The 26,808-nt window shown below is 32.2% G+C and overlaps 1 protein-coding gene across 1 annotated transcript in view; it reads left to right on the forward strand.

Moving 5' to 3' along the window:
• Positions 1–17,311, forward strand: part of LOC114745652 (receptor-like protein EIX1) — a 35,771-nt gene extending 18,460 nt beyond the window's left edge. The window contains exons 3-7 of the mRNA XM_028933814.1: positions 2,859–3,347; positions 16,041–16,080; positions 16,657–16,725; positions 16,949–16,983; positions 17,088–17,311. Of these exons, the coding sequence (XP_028789647.1) occupies positions 2,859–3,347; positions 16,041–16,080; positions 16,657–16,725; positions 16,949–16,983; positions 17,088–17,311 (857 nt within the window). The remainder of the gene's footprint in view (positions 1–2,858; positions 3,348–16,040; positions 16,081–16,656; positions 16,726–16,948; positions 16,984–17,087) is intronic.
• The last annotated feature ends 9,497 nt before the right edge of the window (positions 17,312–26,808 follow it).

Consider the following 26,808-nt stretch of genomic DNA (forward strand, 5'->3'; position numbering starts at 1 on the left):
TATTTATCAACACTTAATTAAATTGTCAAAGGCAGATTCTTCAAGATTTATCACTCGTACATATATAAAAAAGTATAAACACCTTACTTATATATATATATATATATATATAAAGTACATATGTAAGAATATATTGTATACCAAGATTAGTTGTACTGTTCCTTTAAATTATTTTCATCAATTTATACGTATGTACGTAATTTGCTAATAGTAGCAATAACGTTTTATAACTTTTACAGTCATATTTGGAGACGAAAATAACAATTAAAATCGCTTAAATCCATGATATTTTAAGGAAATGATGAGACCTATTAGGCTATAACTCTACATAAATAATAAAGAATTATGTATACCTTTTACATACATAGTTGTCTCAAGTTTCACATCTCACTGTCATTGTGTATTGACCAAGACGCCTATAGAATGAACGCTTTGTAGGAAGTCATTCGCTATTATGTGAAAGTTTTGCTTAGACCCCCACTTTCTAACACTATAAATACCAGTAATCTTGTGTAGAGTTGTAAGCCAGCTTTAGTAGAGAAACTAATCATGGGTCTGTGTGAAAATACCATTGTGTTCATTTTGATTTGCTCACTCACCTCATCACTAAATCCCTTATGCAAATGCGAAGCATCTGATCAAGTTCTTTGCATTCCTAGTGAGCGACAAGCCCTGCTTAATTTCAAGCAGCATCTTCATGATCCATCAAACAGGCTTGCCACTTGGTCTGCTGATAATACAAATTGCTGCAACTGGACATTAGTTTCTTGCAATCATGAAAGAGGTCACATTCTTGAACTTCACCTCTCAACTTCAATTACTTTCTCGTATGGAGGTTATGATGTTTCTGAGATATCACAATTTGGGGGTGAAATACATCCTTTGATACTTAAGTTGAAAGAACTAAGTCACTTGGATTTGAGAAACAACAATTTTGGAGGCCTACAAATTCCAAGTTTCCTTTGCTCAATAAAGAGATTGACCTATCTCAACCTCTCGTATGCGGGATTCAGTGGAAGCATTCCTCACCAAATAGAAAATCTCTTTGGTTTGCTCCATCTTGACCTTGGAGGTAATTATTTTACTGAAAAGATTCCCCATCAAATTGGTAATTTATCAAATCTACTTTATCTTGGTCTCTCTGGTGGTCATCAATATGACGAGGATGGGATATCAATGTATGAAGAAAATCTTCAATGGACATCATCTATTTTTGGGATATCAATGTATGAAGAAAATCTTCAGTGGATATCATCTCTTTTTTCACTCCAATATCTTCAATTGAGTTTTGTTAATCTGTCTAATGCCTTTGATTGGTTGCCTGTTTTGCAATCTCTTCCCTCACTGACAGAGTTACACCTACAACGGTGTGTTCTTCATCAAAATTTCCATCCAGCCATTGCCATAAACTTTTCATCTCTAACAATCCTTGACCTTTCCTTCTCTTTTGATTTTGGATCTCCTTCCATTCCAAAGTGGATTTTTCGGCTAAAGAATTTGGTTTCACTTAAATTAAGATATAATTATTTGCCAGGATCCATCCCAAATGGTATTAATAACCTCTCTCATTGAAGATCTTGATTTGTCTCAAAATTTGTTTAATTCTTCTATCCCTGATTGCTTATATACTTTGAACAATCTCAAGTTTCTTGATCTTTTTGCAAACAATCTGCATGGAACAATTTCACATGCAATTGGAAACTTGACTTCTATGGTTACTCTTGTTTTGTCAGACAATCAATTAGAAGGGCCATTTCCAAACTCTTTAAGCAAGCTCTGTAACTTAAGAAGTGTTTATCTCCCTAACAATAACTTCAATCAACAAGTTTCTGGGTTAATAGAAATAATCTCTAATTGTGCTTCTCACACACTCGAGGTTTTGTCAATTGGTGGTTCTAAAGTTTATGGTAATTTGACAGCCCAAATTGGGATTTTCAAAAATCTCCGTGTCCTTTCTATCTCTTATAGTTCTATTCAAGGTGCAATTCCTATATCTTTCAAAAATCTTACCTCTTTGAAATATCTTCAAGTTTGGGGAAATAAATTTGATGGGAATCCTTTTGATGTTTTGCAATCACTTTCTGAATTAGAATATCATGATATCCGTGATAATCTTTTCCATGGAATTGTAAATGAACATCACCTCGCCAATTTCGCTAAATTAAATCATTTCAGCGCGTTAGGTAACACACTTACTTTAAAAGTAGGTCCCAATTGGAAGCCATCTTTTCAAAAGTTGATCTCCTTGGACATAGCCTTATGTCATTTAGGTCCCCACTTTCCATCATGGATTCGATCACTGAAACATCTTGAGGATTTGTCCATACCTAACAACAACATCTCTGATACTATCCCCACATGGCTGTGGAGTGCATTCCCCGATGCTTCTTATTTTGATTTCTCTAACAATGATATCCATGGAGAGCTTTCTTATGCATTGAAGAATCCCATCAATGTCTACACCATTGATTTAAGCTCAAATCGCTTAAGTGGTCCTTTACCACACATATCACCAATTGTGAAATACTTAGACCTCTCAAATAATTGGTTTTCTGGATCCATAGCCTCCTTCTCATGTCAGGAAAAGGAAGAGCCAATGACCTTAGCATATCTCAATTTCGTATCAAATAATTTGTCAGGTGAAATACCTGATTATTGGAAGATGTGGTCAAATAATCTAATGATCGTCAAGCTTGATAATAACCATTTCAATGGGAACTTGCCCACATCCTTGGGATCCTTACCTTGGCTGTACTCATTGCAACTCTGTAACAACTCTCTTTCAGGAAATTTTCCTCTTTGTTTCAGGAATAGTACTAATTTGGTATTTTTGGATCTTAGAGAGAATCAATTTTCAGGAATCATTCCACCATGGGTTGGAGACATTCTCTTAAATTTGAAGATCTTTCTCCTCAGATCAAACCAATTAAATGGTAAGATTCCCAATAAAATATGCTCTTTGAATTTGCTACATATCTTGGATCTCGCACAGAACAACTTGACGGGACAAATACCAAAATGCATCAATCAATTGAGTGTTATGCTAGTAAAGAATACCACTCTAGAGTCATACATCTATGGCAAAAGAAATGGAACTTCTCTATCTATAACTGATGTGCTTCTAGAGCTAAAAGGAAGAGATGATGTATATACTTTGTTGGGCCTCGTCACAAGCATAGATCTCTCTGGTAATAAATTATGTGGGGAGATACCAAGAGAAATTACATCTCTCAAGGGGTTGCATTTCCTGAACTTGTCAAACAATCTTTTGAGTGGTAAGATTCCTCAAAATATTGGAAACATGGAATGGTTGGAGTCAATGGATCTCTTAGAAAATCAGCTTTATGGTAAAATCCCATCAAGAATGTCCAATTTGAATTTCTTGAGCAAGAATGGTTGTTTTACTATTTTTATAATGTTTTATTTTTTAAAAAATATTTTTAATATAATTTTTATTTCTAACGACACTAATTTTGAATTTTACATCATAAATAATTTTTCATAAATATTTTTAAAATTTATTTTTTAATTAACATTGATAAGATATACAATTTAATTATATATATATTATATTACATTACATTATATTATATATATGTGGTTTATATATTTGAAGAAAATCATTTACAATTAGTCAAAAAATCTTGTTATTCAAAAAATAACTGCTATAATAAAATCTAATAAATTATTCTATATAAAAAATTAAATGATTTAAATAGATTATGATAAACAGTATTTTTCTACTTGTATATATATCCTATGTAATTTATTTTCTTAAAATTTGTGACGGAATTTGCGACAGAAACAAATTCCATCGCTAATTTTTGACAGAATTGTGACGGAATTTCCATCGCTAATTTTTTTGATGGATTAGCGACGAAATTGTCTGATGGAAAAAGATTCCGTCGGTAATTCCGTCGCTAAATACGGATTAGTAACAGACAGAAATTCTGTCACTAATCCGTAAAAAAAAATTAGCGACAGAATTCTTTTCGTCACAAATTCCATCGGTAATCAGCTATCTTTTTGTAGTGTCAATAGAAATTATATTTGGCCAAAAAAAAGGAAAAAGAATAACAGAGTATATACGTAAAAATATTTTTCTGACTATATTTAGGAATATCATTCTTTTACAATTATTGCTGTGAATTTTTTTAAAGTATTTTAGTTGTAAATAAAAATAAAACTTATATATATTTTTGTTTTATTTCAGGTGAAAATCAAAGTAATGAAAACTGGATTAGTTGAAGCAATGAGTTAAGGATCAGTGGGTCAAATTGAGATCAAACTAGTAAGAAATAAAAAATAAAAAGCTAATTTAAGTTTTCGTCCTACCATCTAAGAACTAAATATTAGTTCATTGCCTTGAATTACAAACAAAATAATCACAGTTACAAAGTTTTTCCAACATTCTTTACAATTTTTTTGACAAATTAACATCATAGTATCATATTAAAAAGATCACTATAGATTAATCATAGCAAAATATCAAAATAGATATATGATAACAAAATATTCCTGCCTACAATCTATTAATCACTAAGCTAATAGTTATCAATAGCTTATGGAAAAAAAAAAAGGTTTTTGGCTCAAAATAGCTTTTTTTTAATTAAAAAAAAAAAAAAGAGCAACCAGGTTAACCCACCAAAGCAGGCTGGTTAACTGGGTTGCTCCTGATTTGGTCTGGTTTATACCGGGTCACCCTCTCAAATCAATTTAACTTCGATCTACATGCTCAACAAGACTAACTACTTGGCCGATTTGCCAATTTTCGGTTGAACCGGTTAAACTGGTCTGGGTTTCTATACTAAGCTGCAGTGAAAATATTATGGGATGAGGAAACTTTTGTTTTTCTAATGTGGAAAAGTTTTCCCTTGTATTGAAAAGACCTTTGAAAAATAAGAGAAAATGGACCAAGAAATCTCAACAAGTTTTGTGTAGTTGACTTATTTTTCCATGAAAATATAGTTAATCAACGTGTCTAACATAGGTGGAAAAAGTTAGCCAGTAAGCCAACTACGTTTCCACTTTCTCAAAATTTTAATAATGTAACATTAATAATAAAAAAATTATTAAATAATTTTATTTGATAAAATTTAAATAATTTGTCAATGGGCAATCCTATAAAGCCCAAAACGCGTTCGAAGAAATTCTCTGGATCCAACAAAAACATCAAGTGAAGGGAAGTTATTTGTAGTTATGATCAATGGGGCACCAGCAAACTTCGTACTACTGCATATTCGCTTATTTTTCATGAAATTTGAAAGAGTTTGTCATAAAAAAGAATGTGCAAGCTTTTGTTTTTATTTGAGAATCAATTATACTACTAACTAGCAATTTACCCCGCAAAATGCGTGGATGAACTCACTCTAACACATTAATGAGATATATACTAACCCACGTGCTTCAAATATAATACTACGAATTCATGTCCAAGTACTATACGAAAACATTAACATGACATCACTAACCATCAAATGATTACCAATTGCCTAAATGGGAGTTAGTTCGAGTACAAAATTATCAATCACCGCATGCTATTTACTTATAGAAAACTGCACGCCCTACATCAAGATTTTCCTAGAAAAATGTGATTCCATTAAAATATTGAACAACTATTACTAATGAAATCATACAAGACTAACTCAGAAAACTCTTATTTTAGCTTTTTATTTGTACACCTCTTTAGTTAGCCAAAAAGTAACGCAAGTAATTTGATATTGACATTCAGGAGGAGTTTAAACATCTTAATATTTTGATGTTTTACCTCACTGCAATGAGCACAAAACATTAAAAAAAAGGACGTATCATAATATATTTAATTTGCATTTTGTTTGATTGGATATTGTTATGGTTTCACAATGATTATAATATGATCATGAATTGCATAACAATTATAAAAAGAGGAAGCATTACTATATCAAAAGAAGTATTCTTCATTCGAAATGATGAACATTAAGTACTAAACATCATAGTTTAAAAAAAAAAAAAAAAAACCTTTGGCGCGATCGCGTGCAATACACGTGAGAATGATTTTTCTAAACAGCAATGCCCTTCTATTACAGTAATCAACACCAACCCAAGCATCCAAACCATATAATTATACTTTAGTGCTGCCAATTCTTGCATCTTTTTTCAAATCTTATTGATTAGTTTGAAATAAAAAAAGAATCAAACAGATGATATTTAAGATCAGAACGAAAATTAAGCCTGTGGAATTAACTAATAAACTTTAAAAAAATAAATCAAAATGAAAATTGAAAGGAAAAAAACAAAAGTAGGGGAGTTATCAGCTATGCTAATCTCCTCCTTTCCAAGCAGGGGCAGGGGTTAATAAAAAACTTATATGAGCCAACTTTACGTGGGAGACAATCAATCTGAAAATTCAAAGCGCACATCACTTGGAAAGGGGAAAAAAATATAGGCAGGAAATTATAAGAAAACACTGGAACAATACCACTTACATGACCTTGGTATCTGTAACGTCCCAAAATGCATAAAAAATATAACTTCTGCGGCATTATCTGTTTACGGAGATGCATCAACAATAATTCCAACTGACCAAGTTAAGTTGACGAAAGAATATCATGTAAGGTTAATATTCTTCTTGACTTTCCATGATGCATGCAAGTCAATTACTAATTTTTTTTAAAAAAATTCTCAACATTTATGCATGCAGTGAAGTTTTGAAGACATCAAGTTGTAGCTAAGTAACTTAACTGAATCTCTCTGCCTCGTATATATCACACACCAACTACCTTAACTTATATACTCATTCTTACATATAATTTCTGTAACAATATCAAACTGATGTCTCAGCTGCTACTTAATGCTCCAAATATTAGTGTATTCCATCATTTTTCTAGTGGATCCAGATCTTCTATCTCTGATAGCTAACATAATGGCCAATAATAAAAAGTGTGAAAATCTCTAAAACTATAATGTGACTACTCAAACTTCATACTGAGCCTACTACTCATACAATTGATTTGAACAGTCGCCAACTACTAAATCCTGAGCCTACCATATGAAAAGGGTGAACACTTTGCTGGTACTTCGATATGGTCTCACATCTTCACACAGCTCAAGATGCACAGATGAAAGCAACATTGAGCTCCATAATGATATCTTTAAGCTAAGTTTTTTATCATTGTTCCACAACACCTAGTAACTTGCTTGAAAATACGCATCCATTGACGGACTATGAATCATAATGATGACCATGCCTTCACATTGTTCAGTAGAATGATAAAATCAGCAGGACTGGCACATAAACACAGATTTACTAAACCATCAAGAGTCTTTTATGTTTGTTGGTAATTTACAGCGGTTAGTCCTTCTTTGTTTCTTACCTGCACAACCATAATTTGCATGTCTTTTTCAACAAAAGAATATAACAACTATTGCATGCCAACTTTCATGACCATTAAATCTGATATTAAAAAAAAAAAAGCTAAATAAATCAGTTATTGCATGAAGTCTATATCCCACATTCTACACAATATATCTGCAGTTAATAAGATTAATGATGTAATATTAATAAATATAAGTTAGTAATGGTTTCCTTAATATAATCCCATGTATTTAGCTATGGTATATAATATTTAATAAAATAATCTTATCAGACCTTAAATCACCTAATTTTATTAAGTCCACCATCACAAACTATAGTGTTCATATTCTGTTGTGATATATCACTTCAACGCTCATAAAACGTGGTCCAAAAATAATAAAATACTCATATGGTAATGTAGTGGATGTGATCACTACCATGGTACTACGTAAATATAGATAATGACAAAACAACCTCAATATGAATAAATTAAACTAATGCAACTCCGATTACTGTTGGATAGCATTGAATAATTTGTTGATAACTCTCTACATAATCTATGATGGTAACACTTGCATTTGATTAGATCATAACTATATTTAATTAAAAAGACCAAAAGTGTATATGGATAATTTTGCTTCAATTACATCTATATATAACATAAGCTAAACATTCAGAAAATCAGTCAGTTACTATTATCTATAATTCAATAAACATAATATCTTCTAATATAATTTGGTAATGCGTGTGGCAGCAAAATGCGCTTCAAATCCCAAGACAGACACTCATGTTTCACATCTAATTTTTTCTGGCTATAATAACTCCATACACGTGATTCTGAAACATAACTTATCCTGCAACCACAATCAGCTTTTTTCACTTTTTGCTGCAACTTAAACAAATATAAAGAACACAAGCAACCTACCTTCCCTCATTTCACATAGCAAGTAAGGTCAACTTATTTTCTAAAATTCTGACATAGGGCACAATTTGACACTTCCAATAAAGTGGAAAAAAGGGGTTGAATACTGACTTAAATAAACAATGCTTCAGATAAAGATTGCTGACTGCTATGACATATGTCTTTCTCACACGCCTCCTGCACCTTCATGATCCCAAAAATGCATAATAAATTTTAATGAGCAGGGTCCATACACTGACCATCAACCTTCTCAAAACTAAGTTATAATTACAATAGTTATTTTGTGATTATAATCTTCCATTAGATGACATAAAAAATTTAATGGTTAGCCTAGGCACAAAAAATTTAATGGTAGTGTATTGGCACAACTAAAATCATTTTTACACCAAAAAACTATTTTCCCATCAACTTTACATACACAGCTGTGTGCATGTTTAAAGAAATCATTGTTTGAAACAAAAAAGAATTAACTTGACACCTTTTACTGAACTTAGATTAGTTTATTGAAAAACTAAGCAAGACATTTGATAAATCCTGATTTTAATATATTAATTGATATCTTTTTAGGGACATTTATCAAATAAAGTGGGATAAACTGCATTGATTATGGATATTTTGAATTAAATATTGATTGCATGAAATTAGGGATTTAATAGGAAATCTTATCATCTTTTATCTCTTTTTAAATAATTGATTTTGAGCTTTATGATAGTATCTCAATTTTTTTTTTACAAGCCTCAGAAAAGGAAATAAACATAAAAGGAAAGTTAAAAGGAAAAAGAAAAGAATTTTAAAAAAAAAAATCAAGTGATGGAAGCCACGGATTTGCATTAGGTTATTATATTAACCTAATCATCAATTGCCATAGGGGGAGGCCACATACACAATCACGCCGCACGCATACTGTCACTCATACCCTTCCCTTCACGTATACACCACTGCCGCAACACTTTAATTTCAATCTTCCAAATTCATCTTTCATCTCCTTCATCTATCCTCCATGGCTACTGAATCTTTGGCACGTGTTGTAGCTTGGTTCAAGACTATGAGAGGCTGAGTTCGCTGTACTCTTTGGGATTGATTTCAATGACTTGAGTTTGGGAGCTACAAAAGGGAGTTTAATTCTAGTCCTTAGTTTAGACTATTTTATTGATGATTTCTTGTTTGAAGTTTGTTATATTTGGTTTAAAGCTAAGAACTGCTAGTTGTAATTCTTGGTTTGGATTGGAATTGCTGAGATTTGGATTGGTATTTATAAGTTTGAGTACTTGATTTATGCATATATTTATGTTTATACCTTTGTTAATTCATTGTTAGTGTGATTTTTATGCGAGTTGTATAGAGATTATGCTTGAAGTGAATTTAACAAGTAATTAATGTTCTAGTTGAGTATTAATTTAAAAGGAATAACTTATATAAACCAGTCTTAACCACTTAAGTTGCTCCCATATCATTAAACAAGCTAGGATAGTCATTGATTCATTCCTCAAGAGCATTCTCGTTATTAATTTCTTACAATTCAAATTTGCATTTTTCATTCTTTCTTAAAAATACCAAGAAAAAGTAGTTTAGATTTATTTTTTACTTTCTTAATTAGTTTTATTAATTGAAAAATCCTTTTTAAACCCCTCTTTTCAATTCTTTGTCACTTAGTTAACTAAGGAATTAATAAAAAGCTCATCAAGAGACTCAACCCGAGTTGTGCTTTACTGCATAATTTGGTAAGAGGGCTTATTTACATCCAGCTGCGCACACATTATCAAAAGAAGAGAAAAGAAGTTTCTGTGGTTTTGTCAATAGTATTAAGGTGCCACAAGATTATTCTTCTAATTTAAGCAAACTTGTTTCAATGCAAGATTTGAAGATAACGGGAATGAACTCTCATGATTGTCATGTGTTGATGCAACAATTACTTCTACTTGCTATTCAAGACATTATGAAAATCGATGTGAGAAATACTATTACAAGACTTTGTATGTTTTTTAGTGTCATTTGCATCAAAGTAATTGATCCTGTTAAGTTGGATGAATTAGAAAATGAAGGTTATGTGATCCTCTCTCAATTGGAAATGCATTTTCCTCCATCATTTTTTGATATTATGGTCCACTTGATAGCTCATCTTGTGTGAGAGATAAGACTTTGTGGCCCTGTGTGTTTAAGATGGATGTACCCTTTTGAGAGATACATGAAAATCCTAAAAGGGTACTCTAAGAATTCTTATTGGCCTGAGGCATCAATTGTTGAGAGATATGTAGCTGAGGAGGCAGTTGAGTTTTGTAACGCATATCTTGATAGGGTAAAGGCAGTTGGTCTTCCTCAATCTCGACATGATCAGGGGAGAAGAAGCAAGAGAACACGGGTTGTCATAGTGAGGTCTATGTTAAGAGAAGTTGTAATGCAGGCACATCTATACATTTTAAACAACACGGATGAAGTTTTGCCTTACTTAAATGCTCACAAGAATATGCTGAGGAACTTGAATCCAAGAAAGAGTGATATGCAACTAGCTAATGAACATAATAAGTCATTTGCAGAGTGGTTAAAGCGAGAAGTGTTAAAAGATGGCAATCCTTCTGAGACAATACAGAGGCTAGTTGCAGGGCCTTCTTTTGAGGTTTTGTGTTGGGGTGGATATGATATAAATGGTTATGCTTTTTACACAAAAATCCAAGATGATAAGAGTACTATGCAGAATAGTGGGGTGATGGTAGTAGCGGAAGCCATGCATTTTGCTAGTTCTAAAGACAGAAACCCAATGTAGGCGGCAATGTCCTATTATGGAATAATAGAAGAGATATGGGAGGTTAGTTATACCAAGTTTAAAGTTCACGTCTTCAAATGTAAGTGGGTTAATAGTAATGCTGTGCAAGTGGATGAAGAATTTGGATTTGTTTCGGTCGATCTTGAGAGGTTTGGATATGGAGACGAGCCATTTATTTTGGCAAGTCAAGCAAAACAAGTGTTCTTCGTTCCCGATTTAGCAAAAAAGAAATTGTCTATCGTGCTTCAAGGTAAAAGGCAAGGAGTTGGTGGAGATGATGGTGACTTAGAGCTTAATCTTGATGAAACCCCGCCTTTCACAGCTACTCGACCTAAAACAGTTGAATTAGATTTGGTAGATGATAACTATGCTGTTAGAGATGATCATTGTAAAGGAATTTGGGAGGATAATCATTGTAAGGCTTAAATGAATTATTTGATATTTTTTTTGCTAAATATACTTAATAATATAATGTTTTATATTAACTTGATATTTCTTATTCTTACATTTATTAATTCGTTGTTCTTTAAACAGGAAATGGACGGATCCGGTCAACAGGGTTCTGGTGACGACAGCTCTTTTACTAGCCGGAGAAAGGGTAGAGAGCCAACCTGTATAAGGCATTTAGCTTTACGTGATGAGAGCACACAACCTATAAGGATTACAGTGGAGTTTGATGATGATCTGAAGTCTCTAGGAAAGGCTGGGCTCAATTTACTAGTTATGTGGGTTATGTCGCACGCAGTAAGATTAGCATTGACATTCCTAGCTAGAAGGTGGACAAAGATTTGAAGAAAAACATTTGGGAGGATATATTGGTATATTGTGCATTGTTTTCTCTACTTGTTTCAATTATAGTTGCTTATTTACTTTATAACTCTATGCTATTATTGTATTGCAGCTGACATTTGATATTCCTGCCACTGACCAAATGAGAGACCGTCTGTTTAAGCAACTTGATGAACAGTGGAGGGATTTTAAGGCCACGCTTACAAAACATTATATTCTTGGAAAAAGAAAGGGTGAGCATCCTAAGGAACGATATTCATTTATTAGTGAAGAGGCATAGGAGAGTTTTGTGAAGCAACGTGAAGACCCTGCATTTCAGGTTTGGTTTCTTCAAACTTAATTTTTAATCAGGTCATATTTTATTCAACTAAACTAACTTTGTCGAATTTGTTTCATTGTCATAGGCATTGAGTCAAAAGAACAAACAAATATCTGAGCAGAATGTATACCCACATACCATGTCTCGTGTAGGGTATGGTGGGTTGGAAAGAAGTATGATGGAGGAACGGATGAAGAATGCACAGATGGCTGCTGCTTCAGATCGTACTGGCTACATTCCACCTATTAAGCGTCCTTCTCGCCAAGAAAAATGGAAGGCGGCGAGGATTAAAAAGGGTTAATACATTACTCCACAGTCTGCTGCTGTTGCTGAGAGGATTGTAAGTAATATTTAAGAATTATGCTTCATTAATTGTTTTTTCAATTATTTTAAATTGAATTTGTTGCTTTAATGATACAGGATACACTTGAGGAGCAATTATCTCAAGGTACATTCATCCCTCAAGGACGGATGGATATCTTGGCCACTGCTATTAGAAAGGCTGACCATCCCAGAAGAGTCAGAAGGACCCCTAAAGGGATTGGTATTAAAGAATTTTTTGGCTCTGCTTCACGAAGAAGCACTAGATCATCCTCCGCTAACATGGTATCTAAAGAGGAGCTCGACCAACGACTACAGGAAGAAACGGAGAGAGTTCGAGCTGAACTAAGTCAACAACACATGGTAGAGATGCAAAAGATACGTGACGAATTCGATGCCAAGTTTCAACAAACTCTGATGATGATGATGGGTACGAGCAGATTCCAGATGCCCCGAGTATCTAAACCTTCCCAGGTAATAATCACACATCTTTTTATATCTTCTAAAGATTCATTTGATCCATTTAAACTTATTTAATGTTCCTTAACTAATTTCATATTATGTTTCAGGGTTCACCTGTGATAAAAAGCGGAAAGGGCAGTAATAATCAGACACAGCAATTGACAGTGTCTGACCTTGACCCTAGCCCTGACCCTGTTGAAGACAATGGGATGCCGTGTTCTCTCTATGTGGATTATGAAAATTCACCTATTCATGTTGCTAGTGGTCGAGCATTCATGGGCACAACGATTCACGGCAACAAAATTCCGAGCAATCAAGCAAGGGTGACAGTGGAGAGAATTGTTCGTGGTCGGGGGGGTACACCAGTGCCCAATCCTACTGATGAGGTTTGACTCTTGGCCCAAGCTAAAGGACATTTTATTTTGTGGCCAAAGAGACTTATTGCAAAGCCAATGGTGAAGAAGGTGGCAGCGAAGAAGGCCACAACGAGCGCATCATCAGATCCTGTACTCTTGCCTCTTCTTGGTGATGTTGCGCTTATGTATTCCAGTTTGGAGGTTCTTCATTCCATGGTGCCAAACATGGATAAGCCTATGACTTTCAAGATGCCGTTGGGGATTGTGGGTTCAGATATAACATACGACTTCACCATTGACAAGAGGGACCTTGTTCAGTTCCTCAACTTTGAGGAGCTTGATATAATTTTCATGCAGCTTGCTATTTTGTAAGTTATAATATCATTTTCTTATTACACATTATACTTCATACATGTCCTAATGTTTTTTACTTGAACAACAAGCACTTTAATGAAATCTGTCGAAACGGAGGACTTGAAGGAACATATGGCTTTATGTGTCCTCAAAGGGTGCAGAAAGAATTTAATACTGTGGAAGCAAGGTCAATCTACATTATGACTAGAATGACTCAGACCAGAAAGCCAATATATTTTGCACCTTACGTTAAAGGGTAAGTGTATTATTGTATTTGAGATATACAAGTTGTATGTGTCGGGTTATAATTAACATGGTTTGACTTTTGCAGTTATCATTGGACTCTAATTGTTTGTGCCCTTTTTGACAACAAAGTTTACTGGTTCGATTCACTCTGTGGAAGTCCATCCTAAGAAACCAAAGATGTCATCGACACGTTAGTTCATATTTATATATTTATTACTTGTGAAGTTTATAAAAACATGCTCTAATATCATTTTCTCTTATGCTATTGATAGGGCTTTTCATAGTTTTAATGTTGTGTCGATTAAACAAAATAGACAAGCACCAACATGGATTCTTCCAAAGGTATATCTTGTTTTGAACTAACTTTTGAATATTTTTGGATGAATTAAAGTTAATGTTTATAATCAATAATGTCTAATATTCAATTTTATATCTTATTTTTTTAGTACCGTTGTCAACAAGGACATGTTGAATGTGGATATTATGTCATCCGCTACATGAATGACATAATTGAGACAGGAACGACTGAGAAATTAGACGAGGTAAAGATGAGTTACGTTGCATGACGTTCTTCAATTCATTTCACATTTTTGACTGAGTTAACTATGTTATTTTTTATTAACAGATATTTCAAAATACTACGTCATATCTCATGAATGACATCAACTTGATGAGGGACACTTTGTCAACAACATTGGTACAAACTATTGAAATTTAGCTTTCAAATAGTTAGGTCATTTCTCAAAAAATTCATTGTTAGATGTTTTCTCTCGATTCCCTCTTATATGTACATGTTCATGATTTCTATTGTACAAGAAGTAGTAACTTCTATTTTGGAATTGCTGGTCCTAGCCAATACGTGTTCTTTGGTCTTAACCCCTTAGTTCTATTGGCCGGTTTCCCTATTTTTGCATTGTGTAAAAGAAATTTCAATGTTGTATATATATTAACTAACTAATTGATCTTGTTCTGCGTATTCTGCACTGTCTATATTTATTTGGAACTGTAAACTGCAGAGTGGTAAAAACGAAAATCCAGCAAAATCTAAAAAAAAATTATTTTTAACGGCGGTTATATTCATAACCGTCGTTAAAATTATTTTCAACGGCGGTTAAAACAAAAAACCGCCGTTGAAAGTTAAATTTCAACAGTGATTCTTTGTTTAACCACCGTGGAAATATTAATTTCCACGGCGGTTTCTTAATAAACCGCCGTGGAACCGCCGTGTTTTCTTTACCTTTTAACGTCGCCTTTATTAACTTCGCCTTCAAAAGCGCCGTAAAAAGCCACTATTAATCGCCATGAAAAGCCTTTTTTCTGGTAGTAAGACTTTAAAAAGGACAGAAAAGATGAGGAATTAATGATAGAAAAATTTTATTTTGTTTGAAGTAAACATCACGGTGAGGAAGGCACCGGCCTGTTCGACTGTTCATGGCAATGTAAAGAAGAAAGCCCCACAGAAAAAGACACAGCAGGAAGAAGACGAACAATGTAAGTGAGAAGTTGAAACCAAACCAGGTAAAAGTAGAATAATATTCAATGTTCAAGGTTTCATTTGACAATTCATGCACATAATAATATTGTTTGTCATTGTTGCTACGATCAGTTCTATTTCTCAGATTCATAGTTTTTATTTGGTGATCGAACTACTGCTCTTTCTGAGTTTCAGAACGTTTTTTTTTTTTTTTTTTCAAAGTTTATCCTCTGTGGTTTGTTCAAGGTTGTGCCTGTTAAGGTAAAGGATGGGACTAATTTCAAATATAGCTTCAGAATTTTTAGCGATGCTCGAACATTTAAAATGCCTTAGATGATTGATGAGGATATTGCCACTGGGCTTGGTCTGCTTCTACTATGTATACGTAATACAGTTTTGAAATTGATCTTGTATCTTTTAAGCCTTCAAACCACCTCTCTCTTTGAATAACTAGCGAATCTTAAAGTAACATGATCTTCCCCTTTGGCCTTTTCATCCTTACAGAAGAAGAAGAAGCCCAGAAATCTTAGGAAGAAGCCATAAACAATCATGAACTTGGGGCAACAAGGCAGCATCCACAGTGTAAGAGAAAACCCTAATCTCACATGCATTTCTGAGACATGCTTGTATGAACTGTCGCTCTTCAGCTCTGGGCGTAGTCCATGTACATTTTGGTTGCTCATGCTTAATATACTTATGCCAGGTGTTACAATACGAGGAGCTTATCAAGGGAAAGATTTATGGTATTTAAGTCCCTTGTTAGTATTATAGTTACAATGGTTCTATTAAGTTTTAACATGTTATTTATAAGCATAATCCTAGTACAATGAGTCCGTAACATTACAGGAAAATTAACTAAAATAGACTTTTAGTCTCTTAACTTTGCCAAAATCCTCACTTTAATCCCATAATTTTATTTTCTTCCAATTTGATCCTTCAAATTTATGCAATGTTATATTTTTGTTTGCTAACTCTATTTCTATTCCGCCCCTTCCTTTTAACTCATGTTTCACTATAGTCTTTTAATTTTTATTTTGCATTTCATTCGTTCCCTTAACTTACAAAAATATGGCTTTTTTTAATTTTTTATTTTTTAATCTCTAACACTACCAAGTTGTTTCAAAGAAAATTCTTATGTGTCTTCATAACAATGACTCGTCCCGCCTTAAACTGTTTTGATGTTGAAAGTTTTATCCTATGACAGTAAACTTTAAATTCTCTAGCAGAGAGGCTTTACTTCATTTATTCAGAAGGAGGGGTCAAGAAGACTTGGCTTCTCTGTATATAATTGAAAGTTAGCATGTCCATTTCCATTGCAGGTTGAACCTTGTGATATATGTGGTACTGTTGGTTGGCCTAAATCAATTGCAACTTGCTCCAAATGCAACGTAGCTCGTGAACATGTGTAGCGATTTCTCATATTAGCCCCTTTTTATTTTTGGGCATAAGTGATTTATGTTTACAATTTACATGTGGTTTTATTTTCTCTCGTATTTTTTAAAATTATAGAGAGAAGTACAGTTGAGCTAGCCACTTCCTTTATAGGTTTAATGTGTTCATCCATTGATGGCTTTAGTTTGCTAGATCTTCAATTGTTGTTATGCTAATTAGACATGATTCTGAATTGCTATTCTCTGTGGTTGCCGGTATTGTATGCGAATTTTTTCCCCAAAAATTCTTAATGATTGGATTTGCGAAACTTGCCATCATGAGAATGATACAATGTCTTTAAACATGAACATCTTAACAGGCCCCGGATTTGATGCTTCCAATGATATAAGTGAAGATGAGATAACACCTTCAACCAGTAAAGTTCAAAAGACTTCAATGATTAAAGAACAATCGTCTCATTCATTGGCAAGAGGTGACAACCTTGATTCTCTCTCTAGCCCCTCCCCTCCCCTCCCTGGAAAGTGGAATCTTGGGCACATGCAAGCAAACCATTTGATGGATAAAGATAATTTGAAGCTGTGATATTTTAAATTGTGTTAATCTATTTAGCTTAAGCACTGGATCAGTTTGATTTTTTTTCATGTTTAGCTTAAACAATCCCACCTAATAGGATAAGATTTTTTGTTTTTGCTTAGCTTAAGCAATGGATCATTTGGATATGCACACATCTAATACCTTTTTATCATAATTTACTTTGGAATGAATAATGTTTTATCACTTGAATGTTTCAGGAAGTTCAACTTCTAGGGAAAACTCAGACTAATTCGTTTCAAAACTTAATGGGTAATGTTTTATAATGTTTTTTGTCAATAATTTCAATTTATTTACCTTCTTTTTTTGGTAGTAGTACTAATGATAAATCATCATATAAACTATCAATCATGGGCTGTGACATTTTATTGGAATTGATTGGTTAGGATCTATACTGATTGATCTAAATAGCAGAATTTTTGAGGATGAGCCTTTTGTTGTGACAGATCACATTAAACAAATATTTTATATTTCCAATTTGGTAAATAAAAATTGGTCTGTGGCTCTTCAAAGAAAAGGACTATTAATATTGATGACACCAATTATTCTAATTTTAATCTTTTTTAGGGTCCTTCTTTTTCTTAGTGGTCTACCTAAATTAAATGAAGAAGATGAAGCGGATGATGAACAATCCATAAAAAATGATCACCATATCCTTATATGAAAGTATTTCAAAAAGTTGGTAATTTTGTTTGTAATTATGTTTTCATAGCTGGATATAGTTATTTCTTGGCATGCTTTAATTATAATTTTATTTCAAGTGACTTAATTTATTTTGTAAGCAGAAACATGGGTAGTGGTGTTAATCAGAGAGAGCCTAACAAGACTCGGGATGAACAGGCTAGTGGTGACCAGAGAGAGCTTAGGAAGACCCTAAACTAGCAAACTGGTGGTGATCAAAGTGGGTCTGGTAACCAGGTGATGACACAGAGCTTGGATAGCGTTAATTAGAACAAGCACATGGGCCAGTCAACACAGAGGAATATAGAAGCCAAATACAAATGAAAAAGAAGCAAAACTATCAAAACCTCCTGATTCTGGAACTTTTTATGATGGACCTCTAGATCAAGGGACTGATTTAGCTAAGTACAAGTCTGATTTTGCTCATAGAAAATTTTGCCCTGTGGTTTACGTTGATCTGAAATTTTTGAAGGAATCATCTGCACTACAACTAGACTCATATGAGCACCTTGAATATTATGAAAATTGGTTAAGTATCAACCTCTCTTATAGTCCAGAAGTAGTTAGACACTTTTATTGCAATATGAAAAGTACTGATATGCTGAATGATGAAGGAAATGTAATTCTCTCCTCCACGGAAACTAATGTGAGAGGAAGACCCATCTTTTTGGATCCTCAATTGATCAACACCTACCTCGAAACCCATAATTACCAAGCTGAGAAAGCATACACAAATGAGGAAGTTTATACTCCTTTGATCCTTAATATAAGACTTAATTATTAAGTTAATTTTAGTCTTAAATATAAGACCTATTTCTTATATTTATCAATTTTTTCTAAATTACCCCTATGGATACTTCCTCAACCATAATCAAGTAAGTGAGAGAGGGAGGATATTAAGAAAGATGATTATGGTGTTTTAGGAAAAACAAGTCATATTTCTTATAATTAACTAATTTACCTAATTTTCTTAATCTAATCAAATTAGCTAAATAGGTCTTATATTAAGTACTAGAGGAGTAGAATCTTGAAGCAATCCCCTTACTTCCCTGGAGTTTTGGACTTCAAACCAAGGGAGATGTGTGATTATTATAGGATTATTCACTAAATCTATTCAAGAAGCATGGTGAATAAATCCTCTGGTTTCACTCATCTAAACAAGGATGACTATCCACTCCTGGCCTCCATCATCAACAAAGATCGAAGAAATATTGGGAAATTGATCTACTATCAGATGAGAATGTTTCTTGATCATAAGTCAAAGGATACGCCAATTCCCTATCCTCAACTGGTTTCTTATATCCTTAATCTTCACAATGTTCAACACCTGGAACCTGGAGACAAGGAGTGTAAGATTCCTCGATTTGAAGCGGTGCATATTCACAGGATGCTCATCGGGTTACCTTTCACTGCTGCTCAAAAAGGTCTACCGTACCCAAGGATAAAAAAAAGAATTATTTCTAATATGTATCTTTTTTCCCCTCTATATTACCTCTATTGATACTCCCTCAACTATAATTAAAAGAATATTAGAAGAATATTAAGGAAGATGACTATATTATTTTAGAAAAAATATATCATGTTTTTTATAATTAATTAGCTTATACAACTCTCTTAATCTAATCAAATTAGTTAAATAAATCTTATATTTAAGAATCAGAAAAATATTTTTTGAGGCTAAGCGCGCGCACAGAGAGAGAGAGAGAGAGTTTAACCTAGTTGATCGGTTCAGATGTTATGCCTCACGAAATCTTATCTCAACTAGTCAAAAGTACAAGCACCTTCCCAACAGAGAAGCTTTTGAGTTGCATACATCACACGAGATTCAAAATTCAAAGTAGGATGTTTTGCAGAAGACAAATGTTAGTGTTTCAACATATTAGTGCTCTTCTTTGTAGCCATCCAACATATAATGAAAATTATATATATTCATTTTTCAAAATAAAGTTTATATATGTATATTATACACAAAGATCTCTCTTAATTTCACTTCGGTTGCCCTAAAAGTTACATGCTATGTTTTTAAGATGTTAATTATTTGATACTCCTTTTATAGTGTAAATTAACTACAAAAGGGATCTTATATTTAAGATTGGAGGATAAAATGAATCTTATATTTAGGACAGGAGGAATATTTGAAATTCACTGACATATCTCTTCCCATAAACCTTTTTGATCATGTAACACTTGCTTGTGCTCATTATAATTTTTATGATACATAAAAACTAATAAATCGTATTATTCATAAATTATAAATAATATAATTAATTTTTCAAATTTCTCCATACTTTAAATTCACATTACTTGACTTGGAATTTTATATTCTACAGGGATTATATGAATCTGTTGGCAAAAAAAAAAATTGACTCATTCCAAATATTGCGATCCTCTTAAGAAGAGTATTTTTAGTTGTTGGAAACTTGGATGATGCATTGAAAATAATCTACTTCCAGCTTATTTTGATAACCTTCCTCGTGTAAATTTAAAATTTCATTGAAAAGGTCAAAACATGCAATCTATCAGTCTATTATCAATATAAGTCACTCATAATACATTCTCATATATTAACGAATGCAGTAAATAAACATAACTTTTTAAATGTATCCTCATTAAGGTTTCTCTCTTTCTCTCTCTACATTTACAAATATTTTTGTATTTCCCTACAAGTAACATGCAATGTAACTCTAGATTGTATCGAGTTCTCCCCGATTTGTTCAGGTTGGCCAACCAAAGTTGTGAATAGTCACTTTTTCCCCTCCTTCGATTTTATGAAATGAAGAAAAGGTGATGGCCAAATTAAAATGTTTGCTAAGAATGAATCGCAACTAATTGTGAATCAAAAACTATCATTTCATTTGGCCCAAAAAATCAATTCTTTTGGGGAAAAAAAGTATGCAATTTATTTTAAATTGTTTTGAAATAATTGAACTATGCAAATTCTAACACCCAGAAAAAAAGTATTTTTATACTTTACAAGTCAAGACAAAATTATTTTAAATAAGTTAAACTATTTACTTTTTATCACCCTATTTATCATCAACACATGGGGTTATCTTTTGTATGACTAAAAACTTTTAAATATCACTCTCAACTCTCGTCCTAAATGTAAGTTACTTAAAAGAAAAAAAAATTTTAATTTTAAATATAAGTCCATTTAATGCTTTTTTATTTTTATTTAATTCTTATTAAAAAATAAAGAGATTCTGATAATGATGTGTAAATGTAGAGAATTTTTTAGTAGGAATAAAATTAATTTTTTTATTAATTTAATGTATTTTTTTAATATACAAAAATGTTTTATAAAAGAACGCCGTATGATTTGAAAAATTAATAAAGCATTACTTTTGGGCTGATGCGTTTGAATTTGCATGTTTCCGATGCGTCGAAATCGGAACATGAATAAGAAGCATCGACAGAGGGGGAAAAAAAAAGTTCTGAAGCAGGTCTGTGTCCCTCGGGCCTCAATCCCTAGTCCCTACTTGCATTACTTGCACTGCAAGTTTCCTACTTTTTCGTTGTGGATAAGTCAATATTTTTAGGGAAAATAACCAAAAAATGATGTTGAAATTTGAAATGATAAAAGGGAAAATCCCAGAAAAAGCCCTTGGAATATATCAAATCCCAAATTGGGTCTTTAAATTTCGAAAATGACAGAATGGGTCATTGACCCAATCTGTCATTTGTGAAATTCAGGCGAATTGACATTTTTGCCCCTGAGCAAAAGTGAGTAGTTATTCTCTAAACAAATCTAGGTAACGCTTACACTATTCTAGTGACTACAAGATTCGTTATAGTTAATAATAAGGTATCTGACAATAGTAAGATACCTGACTATGAAAAAATGAATAGTTATTCTCTACACAAATCTAGGTAATGCTTACATTGTTCTAGTGATTACAGAATTAGTTGTAGTTAATAACAAGACACCTGACTATGAAAAAGTGAGTAGTTATTCGCTACACGAATCTAGGTAACACCTAAACTCTTATAGTGATTCCTTGAATCATTGTAGTGAATGAATAAATGAGGGCAAAATTGTCAATTCGCCTGAATTTCACAAATGATAGATTGGGTCAATGACCCATTCTGTCATTTTCGAAATTTAAGGACCCAATCTGGCATTTTCCATATTCCAAGGACCTTTTTTGGGATTTTCCCATGATAAAATGGGTGTGCAAATATATAAAATGACCAAATAGACATGAGGTATCAGTCTGAAATTTTGACAATTCGGTAGAAAGACTAAAATGCCCCTGAACCTCTATGAAGACATGAACAGGTGGTAACTCTCAATACAAAAGTTGTAATTCACATTACAAATATTGTCATTATCATTACCAGGGTAGCGAAAATTGGCTCCAAATACATGTTACTTGGATTTGAAAGAAACGAATTGTAAATGGCAATAGCAAAATGGTAACTCTTATTATGAAAGTTGTAATTTACATTACAAATGTTGTCATTATCATTATCGGGGTAGTGAAATTGGTTCCAAATACATGTTATTTGGGTTTGAAATAAATAAGTTGCAAATGTTAATAGCAAGATGGTAACTCTCATTAAAAAAGTTGTAATTCACATTATAAATGTTGTCATTATCCTTACTAGGGTAGTGAAATTGGTTCCAAATACATGTTATTCCAGTTTGAAAGAAACGAGTTGCAAATGGCAATAGCGAGATGGTAACTCTCATTACGAAAATTGTAATTCACATTACAAATGTTGTCATTATCATTACTGGAGTAGTGAAATTGGCTCCAAATATGTGTCAATGGCATTTTAGTCTTTCTACCGAAATGTCAAAATTTCAAATTGATACCTTATACCCATTTGGTCAATTTATATATTTGCATGCCCATTTTGTTATTTCAAATTTTGACAGTCTTTTTTTTAGTCATTTTCCCATATTTTTATATGCTTAATATTCCTATTCATAAAATAACTTGCGTAATATTCCCGCAGTATGAGTCTTGGTTAAACAATGGGAGGTTTTTTTTCAACAAAAGTACAAGTATTAACTTCTCATTATCCTTTATTCATAAAATTTGTTTGACCAAAATTTTTTTATAAAATTTTACTCACATTAAGTTCCGATAATTCTTGGTCTCAAAAAAGTTTGCGTAATTCAATTAGCATTTTTAAATAAACAACTACCATCTAATTATTAGAAAAATATTGTGAAAAAATAAAAGGAAAATGACACAAAAATGATAGTTGAACTTGGAAATGCCAAAAAAGTCACTTGAATTTGTAAAATCCCAATTTCGTCACAAGTGACTAATTTGGCATTTATAAATTTGTTAAAATAACCATATTACCCTTAATTTTATTTATTGTTTTTAAAAACCAAAGCCCCCACTAGCCTGTCAGTCGCCGAAGCTCCGGCGTCAGTGGCGGTAGTTGTCATCAGAGCTCCGGTTGACAATTGGTTGCTAGGGCTCAGGCGGCTAGAAACATTTTTTTTTAAAAAAATTTACAACTTCAGTATAACGGTTAACAACTTCTATAACACTATTAACAATTTCAGTAGAGCAGTTAATAACATGTTTTTGGAGAAATTCATTAATTGGTCTCTGGAGTTCTAGTGGCCGAAAACAATTTTTTTTTAAATTTTTACAACTTCAATATAACGGTTAACAATTTTTGTAACGTTATTAATAACTTCAGTATAGCGGTTAACAACAGGTTTTTAAATTTGTTAACGGTTTCACTAAAGTTGTAAAAATGCTACGACATTACTGAAGTTGAAAAAATGCTACTTTTTAAATTTCTCAAAAAACCTGTTGTCAACTACTACACCAAAGTTGTTAATCGCATTACAAAAGTTGTTAACCGTTATACTGAAGTTGTAAAAATTTTCAAAAAAAAAAAGTAGTTGTTAAAGTTGTAAAAATGCTATTTTTTTGAATTTTTAAGAAAACCTACCGAAGTTGTTAATAGAGTTACGGAACTTGTTAATGGCATTACTGAAGTTGTAAAAATGCTACCTTTTGAAATTTTTGGAAAACTTGTTGTTAGCTACTACACTGAAATTGTTAATAAAATTGCAAAAGTTATTAACTGTTATACTAAAATTGTAAAAAAATTTAAAAAAAATAGTTGCTAAAGTTGTAAAACTGCCATTTTTTTTTTAATTTTTAAGAAAACCTATTGTTAAATGCTATACTGAAATTGTTAATAAAGTTATAGAACTTGTTAATTGCATTACTGAAGTTATAAAAATACTACTCCCTCCGTTCCTTATTCTGAGAGACAAATAACCGAAGTACGTTGATAAAAAAAACAGTTAAAATTAGTTAAGAACAATTAATGTGTAAAAAGTATAAATTTTTTTCCAAAAATGCCCTCATTAATAAGGAGAGAGAGCATGAGAGAGAACAATTAAATTATTAAAAGAAAGAGAAGTGAGAGGGAGAGAGAGTGTGAGTTGGAGATAATAAATATGGGTAAAATAGTAAATCAACACAAAAAAGTAGAGACAACTTGTAAGTGTCTCTTATATATAGGAACATGCCATAAGCATCAAATGTCTCTTATAATAAGGAACGGAGGGAGTACTTTTCAAATTTTTTGGAAAACCTGTTGTTAGCTGCTATATTGAAGTTGTTAATAGTGTTACAAAAGTTATTAACCGGTATACTGAAATTGTAAAAATTTTCAAAAAAAAAAATTGTTTCCAGCCGCCGGAGCTCCAGTGACCAATTGTTAAATTTTCTGAAAAACTGTTGTTAACTGTTATACTAAACTTGTTAATAGTATTACAAAAGTTGTTAATTATTATACTAAAGTTATAAAAAAATTTAAAAAAAAAGTAGTTGCTAAAGTCATAAAAGTGTCATTTTTTTAAATTTTTAATAAAATCTATTGTTAAATGCTATACAGGAGTTGTTAATAGAGTTACAAAACTTGTTAACGGCATTACCGAAGTTGTAAAAATGCTACTTTTTGAATTTTTCGAAAAACCTGTTATTAACTGCTATACTGAAATTATTAATAATGTTAAAAAGTTTTTAACCGTTATACTAAAGTTGTAAAAATTTTTAAAAAAATTGTTTCTAGCTGTCGGAGCTCTGATGACCAATTGTTGAGTTTCCTAGAAAACCTTTTGTTAACTGCTATATTGGAGTTGTTTATAGCATTACAAAAGTCGTTAACCGTTATATTGAAGTTGTAAAAATTTTCAAAAAAATTGTTTCCGACTGCCAAAACTCTAGTAACCAATTGTCAGCCGGTCACTGGAGCTCCAATGACTACCGTTGGTGCCGGCACCGGAGCTTCGGCAACCGGCTGGCTAGTGGCAGCTTTGGTTTTTTTAAAACAATAAATAATATGAAGGGCAATATGGTCATTTTAGCAAATTTATAAATGCCAAATTAATCATTTGTGACAAAATTGGGATTTTGCAAATTCAGATAACCATTTTGGCATTTCCAAGTTCAACTATCATTTTTGTGTCATTTTTCCAAAAATAAATCTCAGATATGTTTATTAATTTTATTTATAAGTGGGTAGGCCAGAGTGAGAAAAAAAATGAAAGAAAAGATATAAAAAAATAATGATAAAATACTAATTAAAGGTAAAATGAGTGAAAATGCATCTAATATTTGGACAAATTTAAAATGAAACCTGTAAAAAAAGAATGAACCAATTTAAAAATCTGAATTTTATAATAAGAAATCGAGGTGGAGTATTATTTGTCTCTTGAGCAGTGGAGTGAATACGTCCTACCATTTTATTCTTCATCCGTCAATAAATAGTTGAATGCACAAATGCATTATATTGCCTTTAAATTTTAAATCATGGTGTAGAAATAGAACATTGCATTCTCTGTTTTTTTAAAAAAATCTTAAAATCAAAAAATTATATATTACTCTTAAGGTCTTATTTATAAGGTAAAGTAAAGAAGTTAAAATACCATATGCTTGTTTATAAGTTACCTTATTTAATTTTTAACATAAATACATTATTTTCTTTTTTATTTATTATATTATAAATAATTATTTTAAAAAAAAAATATTAAACAGAAGTAAATTTTAGAAGGAAAAATGACATAAAAAGAAGTTAAAAATTGTAATATTCCAATTCAAGCACCTAAGATATCAAAATTTCATGGAAGGAAGTAATGCTTCATATGATATTTTGTAAATGTAGTTAAATGACAAAAATACCTTTATATTAAAAATTAAAAATTTATTAATAAACTGTGAATTGACAATAACAAGTGTTAAACACTAAATTAAATGACAAGAAATATACTAGCAATTACAAGTTATTTATTAATAAGTTGTGAAATTATTATGACAAGTGCTGAACAACTAATAACAAAAAATGTACTGGCGACGACAAATTTGATAGTTTATTTTTTTTAAAAAAATCTAATATAAAGATATTTTAGTCATTTAACTATATTTATAAAATACCGGATCAAGCACTAGTGCACCACTTTCTCTGCTGCGATTTTGATCTTTTAAGTGTTTAAATTGGAATATTGTAATTTTTAACTTTTTTTTAATGTCATTTTCCCAGGTTAGAAAGTAATAATATTTTAAAAAATCATTAATAGAGTTTAAAATTTTTGTGGCGGACCTGAGGCTGTATCTAATCTATTCTCATTTTCCCACGTTTTCTGTAACGTCGGTCGAATACAGCATTCGAGAATTGTAGGGGCGAGCCCGTCCGGCTCTTTCGTGCTCTTTGAGAAACCGGTTCATTTACCGGGTTCATCAACTCTTGTTCAAATATTAACTGCGACCTTTTTTCCTTCTTCACGCCTGGGTGGTGAAAGCCTGGAAGGTAGTGGCGTAGCC

The sequence above is a fragment of the Neltuma alba genome, unplaced genomic scaffold, assembly GCF_004799145.2.
Source record: "Neltuma alba isolate B1F8T4 unplaced genomic scaffold, ASM479914v2 tig00004747_pilon, whole genome shotgun sequence".
Classification (NCBI taxonomy): Eukaryota; Viridiplantae; Streptophyta; class Magnoliopsida; order Fabales; family Fabaceae; genus Neltuma; species Neltuma alba.